The following is an 18514-nucleotide window of genomic DNA, read 5'->3' as shown; positions in this document are numbered from 1 at the left end:
AGGGATAGTTCACCCAAAAATGAAAAATTAGGACTTACTTTAGGGAAAGCAGTCATACAGGTTTAAAAACCGCTTGAGGGTGAGTGAATAATGAGAGAATTATCATTTTTGGGTGAACTATCCCTTCAATATGGTTTGACCGATAATCAATTTGATCATTCTGACCCATATTTCAACTTTATCCGTTATCTTTATATATGGGTTATGTGGCCAGTTATCACCCAGCAGCCTCTTATATCAGTATGCCATCCTGGAAGTTGTCATAGCCATAGAATGAAGAAAGCAGAATGATGGTACCTGTGGCAGGATGGAGATTCGGAAGGACTGGTTTCTATTTTCACTCATTAGGTAGAGAGAAATGACAGGGAAGATATGCCAGGGTGTGGTGCCCGCCTGCCAACATACCAGCTGCTCCCCCAGCCAAAAACCTGAAGGAAACTGTTCAGTCTGTGGAGACAAAGATCCAATTGTGAGAGAAATCTGAAAACGTTTAACATGTTGAAGAATGAGTCCAGCTGAGACAGAGTGTGATTTAAACTGACCGATGAAGCCGCTTCAATGGCCTTCACAGCAGCCTGGAACACTTTACGAGGGAGACGCAGGTTTGTAGTGCCGCTGTCCACAATACTCTTATCATAGTTATACTGAGAGAGAGAGAAACAATAAGAATGTCTGCTTTTAGCAATGGCTAGTTTAGGTTACACTTTATTTTAAGGTGTCATTGTTACAGTGTAATTATACATTTAAGTACTGAGTAATATGTAATAATAACATGCACTTACTATAGGGTTAGGGTAGGATTAGGATTTGGTTGAGGGTTAGTTGCATGTAATTATGCATAATTTACTGTTATTACTATGGTAAGTACATGTAACAAGGACACTGCCAGACCTTACCAGGCTTTTTTTTACAGTAAAATACTGGCAACACCATGTATGAAAGAACTAATGTTAAACTGGTTTGTAAATTGTTTTCACACAGTCAGTTGTAGTTCTTGTGTTTCTCTGTTTTTGTTCTTGTTTCTCTGTCCTTCAGTGATTCTTCTTATTAGGTGTTCATCAGTTTGTCAATTCACTCACTTCTTTTCATTCACTCTGTCAAGGGGACTATATTAGTGAACTAATGTAGGGAATAGTGAATGAGTGTATAGGGTGTGATTTGGTACACAGCCTCTGAGTGTCGACTTTGAGCGGTGCTAATTCACAGTATATTCCTGTAGGCTACTTTCTCGAAAACGACAAATATCACCCAGAATGCATTGTTTTCTACGGTATATTACTGTTTGAATGGAAAATGGTATGATACTGTCAGAATTTGGCCTTTTTTTTACAGCAAGGGTTAACAGTGTAGTTTGTTTAATAAATAAAAAAGCAGAAGTCTGTTCAATTGCATTCTTTAACCATGACCAACTGGGAGATGTTTCTTCAAATATAGTGTCGGCATTTGGGAAAAAGATCCCTTAAAATGCACTACTAACAATGTCCAACAGTAGGCACTCCTTTGTCTTGCTAATGCTCCTTTCATAGGTTATTATTTGGATGCATATACAATAAAATAAAATAATATATGTTTTACAAATGTTTCATTTGTGCATAGACAGCACACAATCTTATTTCAACACATCTGACAAATGACTACGCTATTTTTAATTTAGTCATTTCATCTGAATATCAACATTTGTGAGATTTATTTAGTCAAAACAGTTTTACGGTTAATTGATCTACAGTAGATGTGTGTCTCTGAAAAACAGTGATCTATGACATTACAGTATGTTGAATATCAAAGTTTTTTGTGTCTATTTTTTAACAAGGGATTTGTGGATACATTATTGTTTTGTTTTTTTGTGGAGTATAAATTATATGTTTACTTAAAAATGAAAATGAGTAGTGACATACTGTGACATATTGTTACTCTTATTATTTTTACTCTTATTATTTTTAAACTGAATTCTTATTGTAATCTATCGGGTTATTGTTCAATATATCCATGAATTAGACAAATTTCAGGTATCTTCACTATATATTAAAACCTATAGGCTAATTGAGTGAAATCATTTAATTTGAATTCTTAGTGTTGATATGACATATCTTCAAATCTTAAAATATGGGCAATTAAATATGTAAATATTCATATGCCTCTATTAATGTCATGTGAAAAATATATACAAAAGGTTTAAAGGTTTTAATGTTTAAATGTGACCTTCATATAACAATAAAAAATTGTTTTTTGTTTTGTTTTCAGAAACAAGCCCAGGGAAATAAAGACACACATGCTTGAATATACTTGAAATGTATTTGTGTGTGTGCTTTGTTTTCTCAGTAGAAAAAAATGCTTCATGGCAAAAAAACGAGGAAAAAAAACGAAGACTTGTTCTCACTTCTTTGCAGTCCATATTGAGATCCTGTCCGTTAACCTCAATGCGCACGATGATGACCTCATAATACCACTCTCGTCTGATTGGTGTGTACCACAGCTCCCCAACATACAAGGACGGATCTACTCCCCCAATGATCTGGAAAGAATAAAGACAATCTGTGAATGAACAAATCATTTGTATAGCATTTTAGTGTTATTTTAGTATTTGTTTTGTTGCACATCACATATAACTTTTTAACAACATGTTAAGAGTGTGATTCAAAGATTTTACTAATTTCATATGACTGCACTTTTGTTCCTCAAAACACGCAAATCATATGGACTATTTTTATGACATATTATTGTCCTTTTATCGGAGCTTGGCAGGCTCAATCTCATTTAGTTTTCCATGGAAGAAAGACAGTCATTTATAGTAAATGACAGAATTTCAACTTGGGGTCAATTAACCATTTCTTGCACTGAAATGGTCTTCTTCTCTGTCATGTTGTCCTGTTCGATCTTCCCAGCGGCTCTCACCATACTGCCCCCTACAGTGGAGCTGCCGGCGCTGTAGTTCTGGGTGAATCCTGCTCCACAGAGCTGCAGAGAGAACACGTCTGGGACGCTGGTCTGTCTCAACAGAGAGTCGAAGAACGGCTCTAGAGTCTCATCCGGCTGAAAGACGGAAACCCTGATTAGAAAAGACTTTTCATTAAGCATTGTGAAGTTACGACAACACAAGCGCCCAGAAACCCTGCAGGAACCGACCCTTGCGATCTCGGCGTAGGCCAGCCCCAGTATTCCCTCCCAGTTGGATCCGTTGATGAAGAAGCGATCCGACTGGGTGATCGCAGCGATGTTGGCCCTCAGAGACACATTTGGGCCGTGAGGAATCGACACCAGATCAGTGCCCAGCTCGCCCTCCCACCGGCCCTGTGTGTACGGCACATACACACCGCGGCCCAGATCTCTGTACGATGACGAACTATCAACACAAACAGAAAAATGTTGCAAAGTTTATTAGCCTTTACAACATATGTCATGACACACTTGTGTGTGATTAGTTATTACTATACTCACAGAGAACGATGGTAATATCTGTGGAGGAATGGGTGAGCGGCGGCACCGACTGCAAAATTACTGCTCCCCGTATCAACCAAGATGTTCAACTGAAACACAAAGGGATTTAATCTGTGATTAAAGCTGCAGTCCGTAGTTTGTCCTCTTTGTCGCCATCTCTGTTTGAAATCTGTGATTGCAGTTATTCGCAGAATTATCAACTTTACGTGGGTTGTGAATCCGGTGTTTTGAGGAGAATGTGCGGCTGTCAGTCGCCGCCGGTGTGGATCCTGGCATTCGCAATCACAGATTCTACTTTTTGGAAGTATGACCAACATAAGAATTTTCACCGGAAAATGTCAAATGTCTTAAAGGGATAGTTCACCCAAAAATGAAAATTCTGTCAGTAATTACTCACCCTCATGTTGTTCCAACCCCGTAAGACCTTCGTTCATCTTCGGAACACAAATTAAGATATTTTTGATTAAATCTGAGAGCTGGATCACTCCTCCATAGGCTTCTAAGGGATTAAAACTGGCTGGCCCAGAAAATTTATTAAAGACATCGTTAATATAGTCCAAGTGACTCCAGTGGCCCAATCTTAAGTTTATCAAGCGACAAGAATACTTTTTGTGCGCAAAAAACAAAGCCAGCTCTCAGATTTAATCAAAAATATCTTAATTTGTGTTCCAAAGATGAACGAAGGTCTTACGGGGTTGGAACAACATGAGGGTGAGTAATTACTGACAGAATTTTCTTTTTTGGGTGAACTATCCCTTTAACGAGCAAGTAACATCCACTTTTGTTCTGACCAACAAAGGGAAAAAAAGCATTGCAGTAAATTGCGCTGATTAAATCTAACGATCGCTTATCATATCACGTCAAACCGTGAAAATTATACTTTGTTCTCAAATTGTTAATTTTAACAACATCAGCATTGCGTGACTACATTTAATGCCCTTCCGATATTATCCTTGTTTTGGCATGGGCCCGGTTAGCCTGACTACGTCAGACTTCCTACTTCCGCTAATTTCATTTCGCTCCTGTAGTCAGTCTGAGATAGCAGCCTATCTTTCAGTTTTCCACCGGCCTGAAAACAGCCGGGCCAATCAACGAACAGAGGGCGGGCTGAGAGCCGTGACGTAGACGCTGATTGTACCGTGGATGCGTAGATTTACTTCACATAATCTGCAAAAGTCATTCACAGCCATGTTCACTCCGGTATTTCGCTCGATGGTTTAGTTTTTGCATCATACTTGCGTTTACAGTGGAAGTTAGATGCGGCTGAGCATGCGCATAACACACGCCATAACCAAACGTTATGTGATTGGCTTACGGGTAACCAATGATTTTAAACTTCAGACAAGCGCCCCCCCGCGAGAGAGAAAACACTTCTCTATTATGCTATGCCAGACTCTGTATACGAAGCAAAGTGAAGTAGCAGAGTCTGGTATTACCAGGCTAGGGCCCGGTTGCAGTCTCTTTTTTTCTGTAGACACTCTTTGGTCTTTACTTAAAGACTTAAGATTCCAGCATCTATTTTTGACCAATGTTTTAAAGTAAAATAATTTTTACAGTTAAAGTAATTTTTTCATTTGTGTCAGGAGTGCACATCAATCATGCTGAATCAAACTGGTATTTACCATTTCACATAAAAAGAGAACACGTACACCTGCTTCCATTTATTTACGATCACAGGAATGAACAAAACAACTCCCTTCCTTTAAGTCCAAATGATTACACATTTAGAAACATATTGATAAAATGTCATATGTTTATGTCACATTTCTGAGCATTTATATCAATTTTCAACGAAATGATGTGATGATTGCGATTTGGTTTGAGCGATCTCTTCCGTCTCACTACACTATCCTTTCAGCCAGAGCAACAGAGGGAGCTCACAAGCAGAAAACAGGGGTAATGAATTATACGAGTTCAACGGATTGCATGTTTTTTATGACGTATATGCGGATACATTAGTCTGGTATCAACAAAGGCACAGGGAGGGAAGAGACAGATAAAACATGAATCCAAATAAATACACAATTATAATCATACATGATTTGTCTACGTTTTTCTTTGGTATTTTCCATAAACATATATGTTTTTATTATCGCAATGTGTCAGGAGTAGCCTTTAGCATTGCATATAAATATATTTCTGCCTCATATGGTGATCAGAATCATAGATATCCATACGGCGGAGTCTCGAACGGCATCACCGGCGGCCATCTTGTCACAGGCAGGCTTTCTGGCGAGCTCTGTGGTATCTGAAGTAAGGTGAGTGATCAGCACGAACACAAATACTCATATCTCGCTGAAATCTTGACGGATTTACAAACGGTTTGGTTTCTTACAAACGTTATTAACGTGGCTATAATTCCGAGTCCATGGTTATAATTATTATAATTATTCATATGTATGCAGTGTCATAACTACATCTCTGACATTTATAACAAACCAACCCGTTTGAAAATCGGTAGAAAATTGAGCAAGTTATGGTTATTTAAAAAGTACATGCAGCATTAAAACACAATGTTACGAGTGAGCGAGCTCCCTGGGGCAAGATGGCCGCCACGTGCGGACGTCGACCTCCATTGGCCAGCAGCGCGCACGAGACATCTAGCCTTTATTATATGATATCTATGATCAGAATCCCCATCGGATCGCAAGGAAGTTAGTGGCACTAAGCACTTTTCCACGTCAAAGACCGCTCTTATGAATATGAACGTTGGCGTGGATTTTAGCGTACGCACACACTGTTCAAATCTGTGCACCTTTTATACACGAGGCCCCTAATCTCTAGATGTGGCTCAGGTCTGTGACTGTGACTATTGCTCTGTTGTCAAATGTTTCTGACCTTGTGTGTGTTTGTGAAGGGGTATTTAAGAATGAGATATATTATCGATCTGCCTCGTTCACCAGCGACGGACTGGCAGCCTGCCTCTCAGCGTTAGACTCACTGACTGAGCGAAATGAGATCCACACTGAGGGAGAGCGAGACGGAGAGAGACAGGCAGGATGGGAAACCTGAGGACGAGAGAGAGCTGCCGGACATCTTCAGGACTTCACAGATCTCTAGCATGTTTTAGCAGATAGACTGCTATATTGGCTGTGTAAAAGAATGGTTGATTCATGACATATTATATTGATAAATCATACCGACAGACCACTTCTATACATAATACTGCTCTGTTGTAAAAATATCATACTTATACATGCACAAATTTATACCAAAATTAACTGAATTGTTCCAAACACAATTCTCCATCTCTATTAGAGAACCGTTTTCGATTCATCAGTGTTTTTGAATTCAGCGGTGGTTGATACGCACTTGACCTTCTTACCACGTCTGCCTATTCCTCTCAGCAGCTCTTCAGCGTTTCTCTCGAGTAGTAAGAATTGAGCTGACTCGTCATGTCATTGATTTGTCCTGTGGGTTTCCTGTTATTCTGCTCACTGAATCTGGCTTGTGTGCATCCTTCCTCTAAGGCCTGCCTTCACCTCGTCTCTCAGTGCTTCCTCTTCCTCATACATTATATGACCTTGTTGACCAGAAATGATATTGTGGCAATGGACCGTTGAAGATGTTTGGTGTGCAAAAACACTAATTCATTTCCTTCCACATCATTTTTAAGCTTGTGTATGACCCAGCAGACGGGCACACAAAACAGCTATAGTGATGCTACTAGCTCAGCATACGAGTTCTCTCTCTCTCTATCAGAGGAAAATGGGGTTTTATCACTCTGTGAGAACTTAGATCAAGTCTTCCTGTAGCTTAAACACTAGAGCATGACACTAGCAATGTCATGAGTTCAATTCCCAGCAAATGCTTGAATTTAAGCAAATGTTTAGTTAAATGTAAAGTAAGTTGCTTTGGATGCATAAATGTCCTTTTCAATGCAAACGTTTTAATAGAAACAGTATTGTTGGTACATGTTTCTTATAACAAAAAGATGGAATGTAGATCTGTAGTAGTGTATTATGTTCTGGGCAATAGTGCACTATTATTCTACGTTTACACAGTTTTTAAATAAAAACTTTTTTTTTTTTTTTTTTTTGCCATTCATTTACTAAAAACAATAATTTACACGAGAAAAGCGTTTTGGCAGCCTGAAAACGCAAACTAAAACGTGTTTCAGGGTACGTTTACACGAAAACAATGTACTAAAAACAGAAAAGTTTTCCATTTGCATTTTTCGCGTACAAATGACAACTTTGTGAAAACATTCCCCATTCACACGGATCTGCGAAAACGTCTAAAACACTGTATTCTGCTGCCAGGCCAGTAGATGGAGATGTCACTTTGTAAAGAAACACTGCGCGCCTAATATACTGAACACGTAACACGCATGAGCATGACGTCACTGTTTTTACAAATTAGTAAATTTGTAAAAAAAAAACTACATTTTTGTAGTTTACTAAATAACGGTATCGGTAACAAGGCGATAACGGTATCGTTTTCAAAAACTTGCACTTTGAATCCCGTTTTCAAAAGATTGCATTTTCAGACCCCTGAAACACATTTGTCATGTAAATGAACGGACAAAACACATACAAAAGTTTTCCGTTTTCATTTGAAAATAGTGTCGTGTGAACGGCCCCTCAAAGTGCACGTTTTTTGAAAACGATACCGTTATCGTCTCCATTAGCGCTGCTCGATTAATCGTTAAAAGGTCGCGATCTCGATCCCACACAATCTTACAACTATACTGTGTCTATTAAACCTTTGACAAAATCACACCGGAACATTCAAATCAGTGTTTGCACGGCCACTGATCCAGAAAGAACCGTTGGGATGTAGGCAATAGGTATAAAACAGCTTCACAAACAGTCTTTTCAACCACACAGTATCATTATTTTTGCATTACAAATATTCATATTATTACAGAAGAACTGAGATAAAAGTGGAAATTCAGATTTAAACACTGATGTCTACAGAAGTGATCAAAATTGAGTAAATTACCATTTAAAAGTAACATGGTGCTTCAAATAACGATTGCATTGATTACATTGTTACGCCACCAGGTGGCGACAAGTGACTTAAAACAATGCATTTGTCATTGAATCAATCAAGAGATGTTCATAAAAATGCTAATTCATCCAGTAATGAAACAAGTGAAGTGTTTATGAGCGAGTCATTGAATCGTTTATTCAAACCAATTTTTTTTAATAATTCATTCAGATTCATTGAACATTTTAAATCGGCCGCAGCAATAAACATTTGTCAGAACCGCTAGTAAATGATATGTTATTTTGTTTAGTTATCCGTTTGTGGGAGAATCGTGATTCTCAATTTATCCAGAATCATGGATCTGTAGTCTCATTTATGAAAAAAAAGTGAAGTTATGGCTGCATCTGAAATCGCATACTTCTCTAGGTGAAAAACAGTATTTAAGTCCGAATTCACAGTACTCATAAAAGAGTAGGTATAAAGTACCCGGATGAGCTACTACTTCCAGTGAAATTCTGAAGTGTGCATGACGGACACTTTACTATCCCATGAGGCCTTGGGAGTACGTCCACTCCAGATTACATTCATACTACACAGTTTTTTTGTTTTGTTTTTCGGCTGTGAAGTTATTCAAAATAAGTACCTACTCAAGAGAGGATGCGATTTCGGATGCATCCCCCGATTCCCAGGTGTATTACGTGTTCAGTCTATAGGTGTGCGGTGTTTCTTTACAAAGTGACATTGCCAACTACTGGCCTGGCAGCAGAATACAGCGTTTTCAGTCGTTCTCAGATCCGTGTGAACGGGGATCAGGGCTGGAGCTGTGAAAACTGATCCCTGTCTCAGCCTGTGCTCTTCACTACAGCTGTGACAGGTACACTTCACAAAACAGACTGATCCCACAGTCAGCGTTTAGTCGTTTAATCAATGGTCTAATATTTACATAAGGCACAAAGATCTAAATGAAACAGGCCTTGGAATGGAATACAAGCATACTGTAATGTGGACTACTATAAAAAATAAATAAAAAACACCAGTAAACACCAATAACTAGGTGACAATTACACAACCTATAGACTGCATATAGCATATTAAACTACCAGTTTAACACAGTATTACTATTTAACTGTTGGAATAACAGAAAGTGTATATCTCTTTAAATGACATTTTTATTTCACCAGTTCAGTAAAAAATAAAGCAAAGTATAAATAATCCTTCATTGCTTAAATCTTTTCTTTCTTTTTTTGTATTTAAAGTAATAGCCTATGTAAATATGTAATCATTTTCGAAAACGGGTTCCAAGTTAGATACTGCCGTAAATGTTAATTATATTATGGTTTATTTGGATACGTTTCTGTATTTCACTGTTATTGTGACAGCCATGCTGAAAGACAACTTCCACATTTCAGCCTTGATAAATAAAATAAAACACAATGTGAATAGATCATGTTGTCTTGGGCTAAATCTTGCCTGTCCAAGAAAATTATGAAACATAACATTTGAATGGCCTTTTTTTCTGGGGAGAGCAAATGCCAGTAGGCTACATCACAAACAGTATGGGTAGTGTGGAAGTGTGCTGTTTTGTTATATGGTGAGAGAGCCCGTTTATTTGGATTCAGTCTCACCTTCTGAGGTGCGGTGCCCACGGCCATTTCGATGTAATAACCTTGTCCTGACTTTCCACGAAGGTTGTCAATCATGTTTACAAAATTCATCCCTCGGACTCCTCTGCGTGTCCGGGCGGCTCTCGAGGGGCCCCGGGGGGCCGCGGGCTGTGACAGGGGCCCCTGCTGCAGGGGGACACGGAGCAACACTGAGCCCGAGCTGCCAGCGGAGGAGGGGACCGGTAGAAGGGCCATCAATGCCCATGAATACAGAAGCGGCACTCTCATCTTTACACGCTAGAAAATCCCTTTGTTTACTTTAGAATGCGTCAAGTGGCGGATCCCTAAGTTCTATTATGGCGTCGCATAATGTACAGAATGCCGACAGCAGAATGCGCAAATCCCAAATCCCAGCGAGCACTAAAGGACATTCGGGCTTATGTTTATTATCCTTCGTTTTCTCCATCCTCCGCATCTACAAACAACGGCAAACATTCCCGTTATCCACATTCTTATTTATAAGAATTGTTTAGGAGATTCCGAACTTGATGTCTATTGCAAAACCTTCCCGCGTGATCTTTAAGAAACGAACTGTTAAATTGAGACGTTCTATTTAAATAAATGCAGTAGTAAAGCAGGTGGACATCGCTCGTTTAGAGTTCGGTTGTTGAATGTCTGCCATTGAAATGTGCTCGACGTCGTGTCCATTTAAAGCTGTCTTTTGCCCTTTGATAATTTGACGGCGCAATAATCCGCATCTATATGTCCTCAAACAGCTCCTGCCTCCTCCTCCATCTTCCCTGCATCCGCACGCACTGGAGCGAAGTCCGAATCCTGACTTAATCATTAGGATGAATCAATTCTGTTGAATGATTCAGTCAGAGCGATTCGTGAAGCGTCCGACTGAAAGTGGTTTGAAGTAAAATAAAATAATAAATCAAAATGTTAGGTGGTCCCACAAACCACGCACATTCCACGCAACATTTCTCCTAAGAAAAACAGGCTACAATGATACAGCTATATATCCTGAAGTTTGATAGGGTGAAACGTTTTATTGAACCGGTTCATTGGAGCAAACTGCCCGAACGAACCGATTCGCAAAAATGAATCAGACATCCCTTACACTAGCGCACTGAGCGGACACCACACACTAATGTCAAGCGCTGGAAATGATGCATCATGGGGCTTGAAGTTCATTCATCAGACCATTATCCTCATGTGCTGTATAACATAAAAAAATAAAAAACTTCAATTGAGTTGTTTTTTCATTTTAATTGTTTACACTGCCTCAGCATGATATCTATCTATCTATCTATCTATCTATCTATCTATCTATCTATCTATCTATCTATCTATCTATCTATCTATCTATCTATCTATCTATCTATCTATCTAATAAATGACTGTTTAAATGAATCCCGCTCATCCGCACAGGGGTCTTGTTAGCCCATCAGCCCTCTGTCTGCTCTGTCCCACTGGCAGGGTAATGTGAAGAACACAGGAGTGCTGTAGAAATGAGCATGTGAACTTCCATCCCTCCTGTCTGTACTGCAGTCCATCCCTTCACTATACGACAGTGTCGCTTCATCCATCGCTGTCTGTAGGGTTGGATCATGAGGATTTGTACGAACTGCAAAGGGAGAAGCAGAGGTTTACTACAAACAAGATTTAAACAATTTTTTTTACTAAAATAGAGACTGCCTACAATAAAGGTCACTTATACACATTTTTTTCCCAATTAAACTGTTGTTAAAGAGCCCCTATGGTTTTTCGAATATTCTCTTTCATGCAATGTGTAATATAGCTGTCTGTGAATGTTAACGTTCTGCAAAGGTGTAGTCCAAAGTGCATGATAAATAAAGTTATTGTCTCCCAAAAGAAATAATCGACTCTGAACCGCCCAAAAGAGACACCTGTAATTCGAATCCCACTGCGTTACTAGATAACACATTTGCATAATGCCCGCCTATGTTCTACATTGTCCTCAAACAAGCTTGCTTCTCAAATCTCAGAGTTTAATGCGGGATTCGCAGAACGCTTGCTCTAGAAAGATGGGTCAATACTCTGTTTATTTGGACCAACCTGCTCTTCAGAATCACAAACTGAAAGTCAGAATAATTAATGATGTATTTTCTATCGGCTGTTCAAAATACGCAGTTTTCTCATAATATACATTGCACATCACCACATTTTTCAATGATTCTCAAACGATTCATTGGATGATTCAGTCTCTCTAAATCCCTCCTTTCCGAGAGCTGCTCTGCCCTGATTGGTCAGATGACCCAGTCTGTTGTGATTGGTCTACTGCTTACAGCACCTGTCGGAAACGAAACGGCCATTACCATAACTGAACTTCAGCTCCAGAGGCTTTCTAAATCAGTGATTGTACACACTGTAAAGACGGTAACAATGGAGTCGATTTTACCATATCAATCCAAGCGCGAGTCCGATGAAATATTGGAACTAGTTATTCAACCCGAACCTTCATTGCAAGGATGACTCGAACAGGACGTTTCTCAGTTATACACTGCTCAGTTTGAGGAACATTATGAGATGTTTCAACTGTAATTCCTCACCATCAGCATTAACAAGAGTATTTCCATCAATAAACCCATGTGTATATTTCTAATTTATTGCAGTGCTATATGCAGGAAGGCGAACTTAACGTGAATGACTGATGTAACATTAAACTTTGTAAAACAAATCTTGCTCCATCCTTTATCTTTACTCAAAGTAGTAAGAACGACAGACAATCTGCACTAATAGACACAGTTTCAGGTGATAGTGACACACAGCTGATAAGCAGAAGTATTTCAGTAAGACAGTGATAAGTTAGCCGGAAATGTACACAATATAAAACACAAAATTAAAGTGTTTTTTGACCTTTGATGCATGTAATGAAATGACCTTTGATGCATGTAAACCTGTTGTAGGAGACTCCAAAACAACATTAGGAGACTTTAAAATAGCTTAAAATAGAGGCACTTTAAAATATTCGATAAAATTATATATTTTTAATTGTTGCATATTATTGTCTACAGAGGCTATGCAATTAGCCTTGGCAATAGCAAGAAGAGTCATCCATTTTCCCCCAGTATGTTAGAAATAAATCCTTTAAATAAAAGCAGTAAGTGCACTTACGCGGTGCCTGTGGATGGTGTGGTGGCCTCTGGTCTTCACGCACAGCTCCGCTCACAGATGTTCCCTCAAACAGGGTCCAGGGCAAAGACAGTCGAGGAGATTCGGTTTGGCATTGAGCTGAAGGTCTAAGATCAGAAAGCATAATTATGCTCATAGTATCCATTCGATAACAGCTGGAGATAGTACAGAAAGTGACACTAACCATACAAATCTCTGGTCTAATGTTACACAGCATAAACATCTACCTGTTTTCAGAATCTGCTGTTCGAAAGCCTTTCGCAAAGGGGTTGCAAGCGATCTTCAGCTGGGTAATCTGTGACAGGAAAGACACGAGCATCATATAGACTCACTGCAAATACTTTATGCTGAACTTATTATACAGTTCTTGATAAAAATACAGTTCCATTATTTTTCTAAATGTCTACCCATCAAAAATATGAATAGAAAAAAAATTACAACGGTTTTGAATTATAAACCATTAACTGTTGCATGCATGCACGAAAATGAAGACTAAAATGGGTATTCCAAAATATATAGTCTTTATTTACACTTAATGCAAACGAGAACCAACAAAGACAACTGAAAACACAGAAACCTGATTAGTTTTATGTTGTTTAGTCACGACTGAAGTGAATGGGTAGTGTAATAAAGGTGTCCTACTTGTCACAAAATTCTCTCTTAATAAAACAGCTGCATTTTTCATACTAAATCCAAAGTACAGTTTGTCTTTCTTCATTTTCACACCTAAGATCCACGAGCGTACAGTATGTAAAGTGTCCTGTACATGCATTTGACAAAGTTCTGAACCAAACGATTGTTAAACAGATGGAATTAAATTGTATAATCGAATGAAACTTTTTTTCTTTCTTTTTTTTGCAAATATTGCAAAAACCAGTGAATTGATTTGCTGTCAAGCCAAAGACTCACAGCTTAGCGAACCATCCTAAACAGTGACATGAAAAGAATTTTTAAAATGTAGGTTACACTTTATTGGTGGCCCTCCTCTACTAACTATATGAGCTTTGCAACTACATGTAAACTAACTCTCATTAGAGTAGTGGACTGTTAGGTGTTCGTGTTAGTAGAATAAGTTGACATGTATTTGCAGGGTCACATATCAAGTCAAGTCATCTTCATTTATATAGCACTTTTAACAATGTAGATTGTTTCAAATCAGCTTTACATAATAGGAAATTAAAGTGTTTTGGCTTTATAGCAGCTCTAGAATAAAGTTATTGTCCAGCTAAAGTTAGTTTGATTGATTAACTTCCGTCGCAACGATCATTAGTTATTAACTTAGGGGCCGCTAACACGACACCGTTCTAACAGAAAACTCTAAACTTCAAAAACGCGAACCTGTGAGAACTTTGATGGCGTGCACATGCATATTACAAGTTCAGTCTACTGGTATGTGCGCTTGAACACATGTGCACAGGCGTGTAGTCCTTCCCTACAAATCAACCCTCAACATACTACTTGTCTGGCCTAAAAATAAATATAAATAAATAAAATTACATATAGTCAGTAGAATGTCTGTTGAGGAGCATCACAATAAAGAGTTAGCAGATAAGCAGACAGTCTACTAATACTCTGATAAAGCAATAAGCCCCTTGAAGCCGTGTTTTACAGTGGATATAGAACAGCTAAGGGGTGTTGTTAGGTGTTGCCTAAAACCCCCTTAGCTTTTCTAAATTCACTGTAAAACACGGCTTCAAGGGGCTTATTTATAAAGCGGTTACTCCATAAAGATATTCATTTTAATATTTATTTTATTCATAAAATAACCACCAGCTACAAAAAATATACCGTTATAACACATTTATTCCTCCGCCAAGCAATGTAGTCCCAAAGAGGTTGCCAAGCAACACAGAATCGGCAGTTGCGCAGTGATACTAATGTAATGCGATCACAGGTGTGTGTTTGTTGAGTAATTTACAATGGCTTCGAACGTGGCTCAACCAATCAGAATCAAGAACCTGAACTATCCGCTTTATAATGAGAGTTAGTTGACAAGTAGGTTCAAGATTACTTAGTCAAGAGAATATCTAAAGTGGACCATCGAAACAAAATATTACCAAAATGTATTAGAATTTGCTAGCCTAGACTACTTTACTAACACTTGCTAGTTAATTACTAATGGAATCCTGTTTGCTAGTCCTAGGCTTATGGGCTGTTTGAGGAATGTGTGTATGGATGTTGGGTGTTTGGTACCCTATGGTTCTGGTAGGCGGTGACTGCGATGAAGCGAGTTTCTGGGAAACTGAAAGTGCAGAAGTTGCGGTGAGCGAAGCGCTGACTGTTTCTGCTTCTGTCCACCAGAACCACATGCAGTCGCGGCTGGTAGCGGTGCATGGAGTTCAGGATCATCTAAGACACATGCACAAGAGTGTGAACCTCTGCAGGATCCAGACAGTTATGTACATTTGTGTATGTGTGTGTGTGTCTTACGTGGCCATTATCGTCCAGCAGGTTGTTGGTGAGTTTGAGGCGGTCGAATGAAACCGTCTGTTTGATCCACTGGGATCCCCGTGCGGGTGAGTCTGGATGGAAGTGCACTCGTCCCGGGGCAGCGATATCTCCTCGTCCCGCTACCAACCAGGAGGAGCTGTGGAAAGCATACCTGCACACAGGAACATCAAGAACGTCCAAAATACACCCGCTCTCAAATCAAAACAGAACCAACGTACCGAAGACCAGGGTTTGGCGGACTGCAGTGCATGAAGTCTGTGCACTAACATTTAAAATATGTTACTTTTAATTCTTAAATACAATACAATTTTAATTCTGTTGATTTTATAGAGTGTACAACATCATGTTAAATCCCCATATTCACGAGAAAATAAAGGATAATTAATTCAGGGCATAACAACTGTCCCTGAGCTCTCAGTCAGGATGGCCCTGCAATGGAAGAGGGCGACAACACCCTACTTTAAGCATGGAAAAACACATTTTCATGATTGCGCTGTAAGATTTGTGTTCAAATTGTTTGTAGTAAACTGTTGGGCGTGGAACATTAAATTAGGTTGTTTTTAGAGTATCTAAAATGAAAAAACTATAAAAAATGATTTAAACAATGTCTTTTGGAGTTTCGTCAAACTTATATTGGATATGCTAAATTTATTAAAATTGTTAAGAAGCCTTTTCTGTTGAGATACCTGTATCGTTTGTCATCAACAGGAATAAAGTCCATTAGAAGAACATATTCTGCTGCTGGGTCCATGCCTGAAATGTGTACTTGAAATGTAGGAAACATCCTTCTGTAGAAACACAAACAACATATCAGTGTCCACAGATATGACATTCAGAAATATTAATAACGTTAGCGGTATAGTAGTGGTGTTTTCTGGGGCAACCATCACTATTACCATTGCTCAAATCTCTAACCCCATAACTATTGAGGTTTGGTACTGTTTATGATGCCATTATGAAAGGACTCTTTGGAAAATGCCTTGAATAGCCTAGCAAACACTCATAACATCTTTGCAACCTCAAGAAACACCAACAATACACTAGAATCACCATTCACATTTTCTTCAGACAATGTAAAACCGGAATTACACATGACATAATGCATCAAAGAGGTCATATTAGCAGATGCAAAGGTGTAGTATTTGATGAAACCTTCCAGCTTTTGTGACAATCATCTCGGTGCTCAGCTGGTCAAACTGCCGCCACAGGCTCTGCATTTCCAGCTGAACTCTGACGCTGGCAACTTCAGGCGCTTTGCTGCACGTCCGCCCTCCGTCTGGAGAACACGGCAGGACCAGAGGACCGGCCTGAGACAACTCCGAGACTACTGATACAGGAGAAGGGTACAGAAAAACACCTTAAAGACAGAGTGTAACGAATGTCCACTGAAGGCAAGTTGATGTGCAGTTTATTTCAAATAAAACATGAAGTAAATACAAAAGAAACAAAGACCTTAAACCGTGGACTAAACAAACTCATCAACAACAGGTTACGAAGACAAAGCTAGACAAGAGACAATGGTAACATGAGGGTTACCGATATATATATATAAACAAAGACTAATGACTTACCAAGACACACATGAAAGCAATGAACAATGAACCAATGACAACGTGACAGAAAGACACGGCACTAGGAATGACACTAAGGAAGCACATGTCAAAAAGAAACCATGACTACGAAAACTACAAAACCAAGACACTTGAAGTGAGATTTAGGCATAAAATGAAAATTGTGAAAATGTGATATATTCACTGATATACTCAATTTCAATATCTCACTGTTTCAAGGATGCTACAATATTTTACTTTCAAAAACAAGATGAAAAATACTATTTTTATTTCACAAAGTACAAATAAAGTCAAATATGAATATTACCATTCATCATTACTGCTGTACTCTGAAGCCTGGTCCAACATCCAGTTGCATACACAATCTCGGTCTGAATGTGTCTGATCCCATGCATCTGTGCCTCATGATGGTGCAGTCGTGGCTTTATATCTTCTGAGAGGATCTAATATGCAGTGTTTCAGCACCTCATCCATATCACTCACTCACAACCCATGACCCACGATGCCCACAAACTTACTCTGTATTACACTCAAGTATTTGTTAATTACATATACATCACCCAACATTATTGACTGCGAACAGAAGAATCTGTTGGTCGTGGCAGCATTTGATCGATGCTTCGGTGTCACACCTCCAACACTCAACAAACAGCTAATTGGACTTTTACCACCATTGTTCTGATGGACAAAGCTTTGCTGCAAGGTCATAGTGATGACCTTTGATCTAGGATTACTCACTTAGGGACTGAATAGCTCTCTATGTGCACTCTTCGACTGAGGGTTACAGTCCTGTCAAGCAGTGAAGACAGATCTGTTAATAACGTCCATGCACATTTATGGAGCATTTCTGCAATACGCTCTTTTCATGAAGTAATAGTGTTGCCGCATATAGGAAAGAAAAATCTGATAATGAGATTTCTTTAATATCTCAATTGTTCTCCATGATCAACTTGATATTGCAACTTTAACAAAAGCACCAAAAGCATCCCGTCACATTTTGGACCATATTCTTGGATTTTAATGCAAATCTAGACACAGGAGAATGCTTCTGAAACTGGATTATCAAGTTTTAACTTGTCAATGCGCCTAAATAGCACAGGATTGTTTTTTTTTTTGTTTTTTTTTAATTATGGTTTGGTGTTGACACAGTCTTGCCTGAGGACATTAATATGGCCACCACATCCATCTTGCCCTATCACTAATAAGTAACAGATCGCTAAACCAGGATATATTGATCACCGGTGACACATTTTTGTAATCAACTCATTAATCAGATCTAAAATGTAGAAAAGGGTGTATTGTAAAGGCCATTGTTGTGCATTTGCATGAAACAGATAAGCAATGTTTAAATACCAACAACAC

General features: G+C 38.8%; 2 protein-coding genes across 3 annotated transcripts in view; both read right to left on the bottom strand.

Annotated features, from left to right (window-relative positions):
• Nucleotides 1–10785, bottom strand: part of bace1 (beta-secretase 1) — a 23412-nt gene extending 12627 nt beyond the window's left edge. The window contains exons 1-7 of one of the 2 annotated variants that reach the window (XM_082181126.1): nucleotides 9993–10781; nucleotides 3436–3524; nucleotides 3124–3340; nucleotides 2893–3030; nucleotides 2378–2512; nucleotides 543–644; nucleotides 298–447 (exon numbers count right to left, since the gene is read on the bottom strand). In XM_082181126.1, the coding sequence (XP_082037252.1) occupies nucleotides 298–447; nucleotides 543–644; nucleotides 2378–2512; nucleotides 2893–3030; nucleotides 3124–3340; nucleotides 3436–3524; nucleotides 9993–10259 (1098 nt within the window). In that variant the 5' untranslated portion in view covers nucleotides 10260–10781. Of the gene's footprint in view, nucleotides 1–297; nucleotides 448–542; nucleotides 645–2377; nucleotides 2513–2892; nucleotides 3341–3435; nucleotides 3525–9992 lie in introns of both variants that reach the window. The other variant, XM_082181125.1, reaches the window with a different exon arrangement.
• LOC309507041 (T-box transcription factor TBX1) lies at nucleotides 10435–18514 on the bottom strand. The gene is made up of 8 exons (XM_082181130.1): nucleotides 17460–18514; nucleotides 16734–16905; nucleotides 16268–16369; nucleotides 15561–15732; nucleotides 15324–15479; nucleotides 13358–13425; nucleotides 13113–13237; nucleotides 10435–11601 (listed from the first exon to the last, which is right to left on the bottom strand). Exons 1-8 carry the CDS (start codon nucleotides 17545–17547, stop codon nucleotides 11414–11416), a joined length of 1071 nt encoding a protein of 356 aa, XP_082037256.1. The 5' UTR covers nucleotides 17548–18514; the 3' UTR covers nucleotides 10435–11413.

The sequence above is a fragment of the Leuciscus leuciscus genome (assembly GCF_965113295.1).
Source record: "Leuciscus leuciscus genome assembly, chromosome: 9".
NCBI classification, from domain to species: domain Eukaryota; kingdom Metazoa; phylum Chordata; class Actinopteri; order Cypriniformes; family Leuciscidae; genus Leuciscus; species Leuciscus leuciscus.
The sequence above is the reverse complement of the archived record's forward strand: the minus strand, read 5'-3'. Positions and strand labels throughout refer to the sequence as shown.

Bases quoted from the DNA above. Each gene is read 5' to 3' on its own strand.
- LOC309507041 (XM_082181130.1), bottom strand. From the start codon at position 17,547: ATGCATGGGATCAGACACATTCAGACCGAGATTGTGTATGCAACTGGA. The intron at 16,906-17,459 runs GTAATATTCATA...CTGTATCAGTAG, and splicing joins TACAGCAGTAATGATGAATG to TCTCGGAGTTGTCTCAGGCC. The intron at 15,733-16,267 runs GTATCTCAACAG...TCCTGTGTGCAG, and splicing joins GTTGATGACAAACGATACAG to GTATGCTTTCCACAGCTCCT.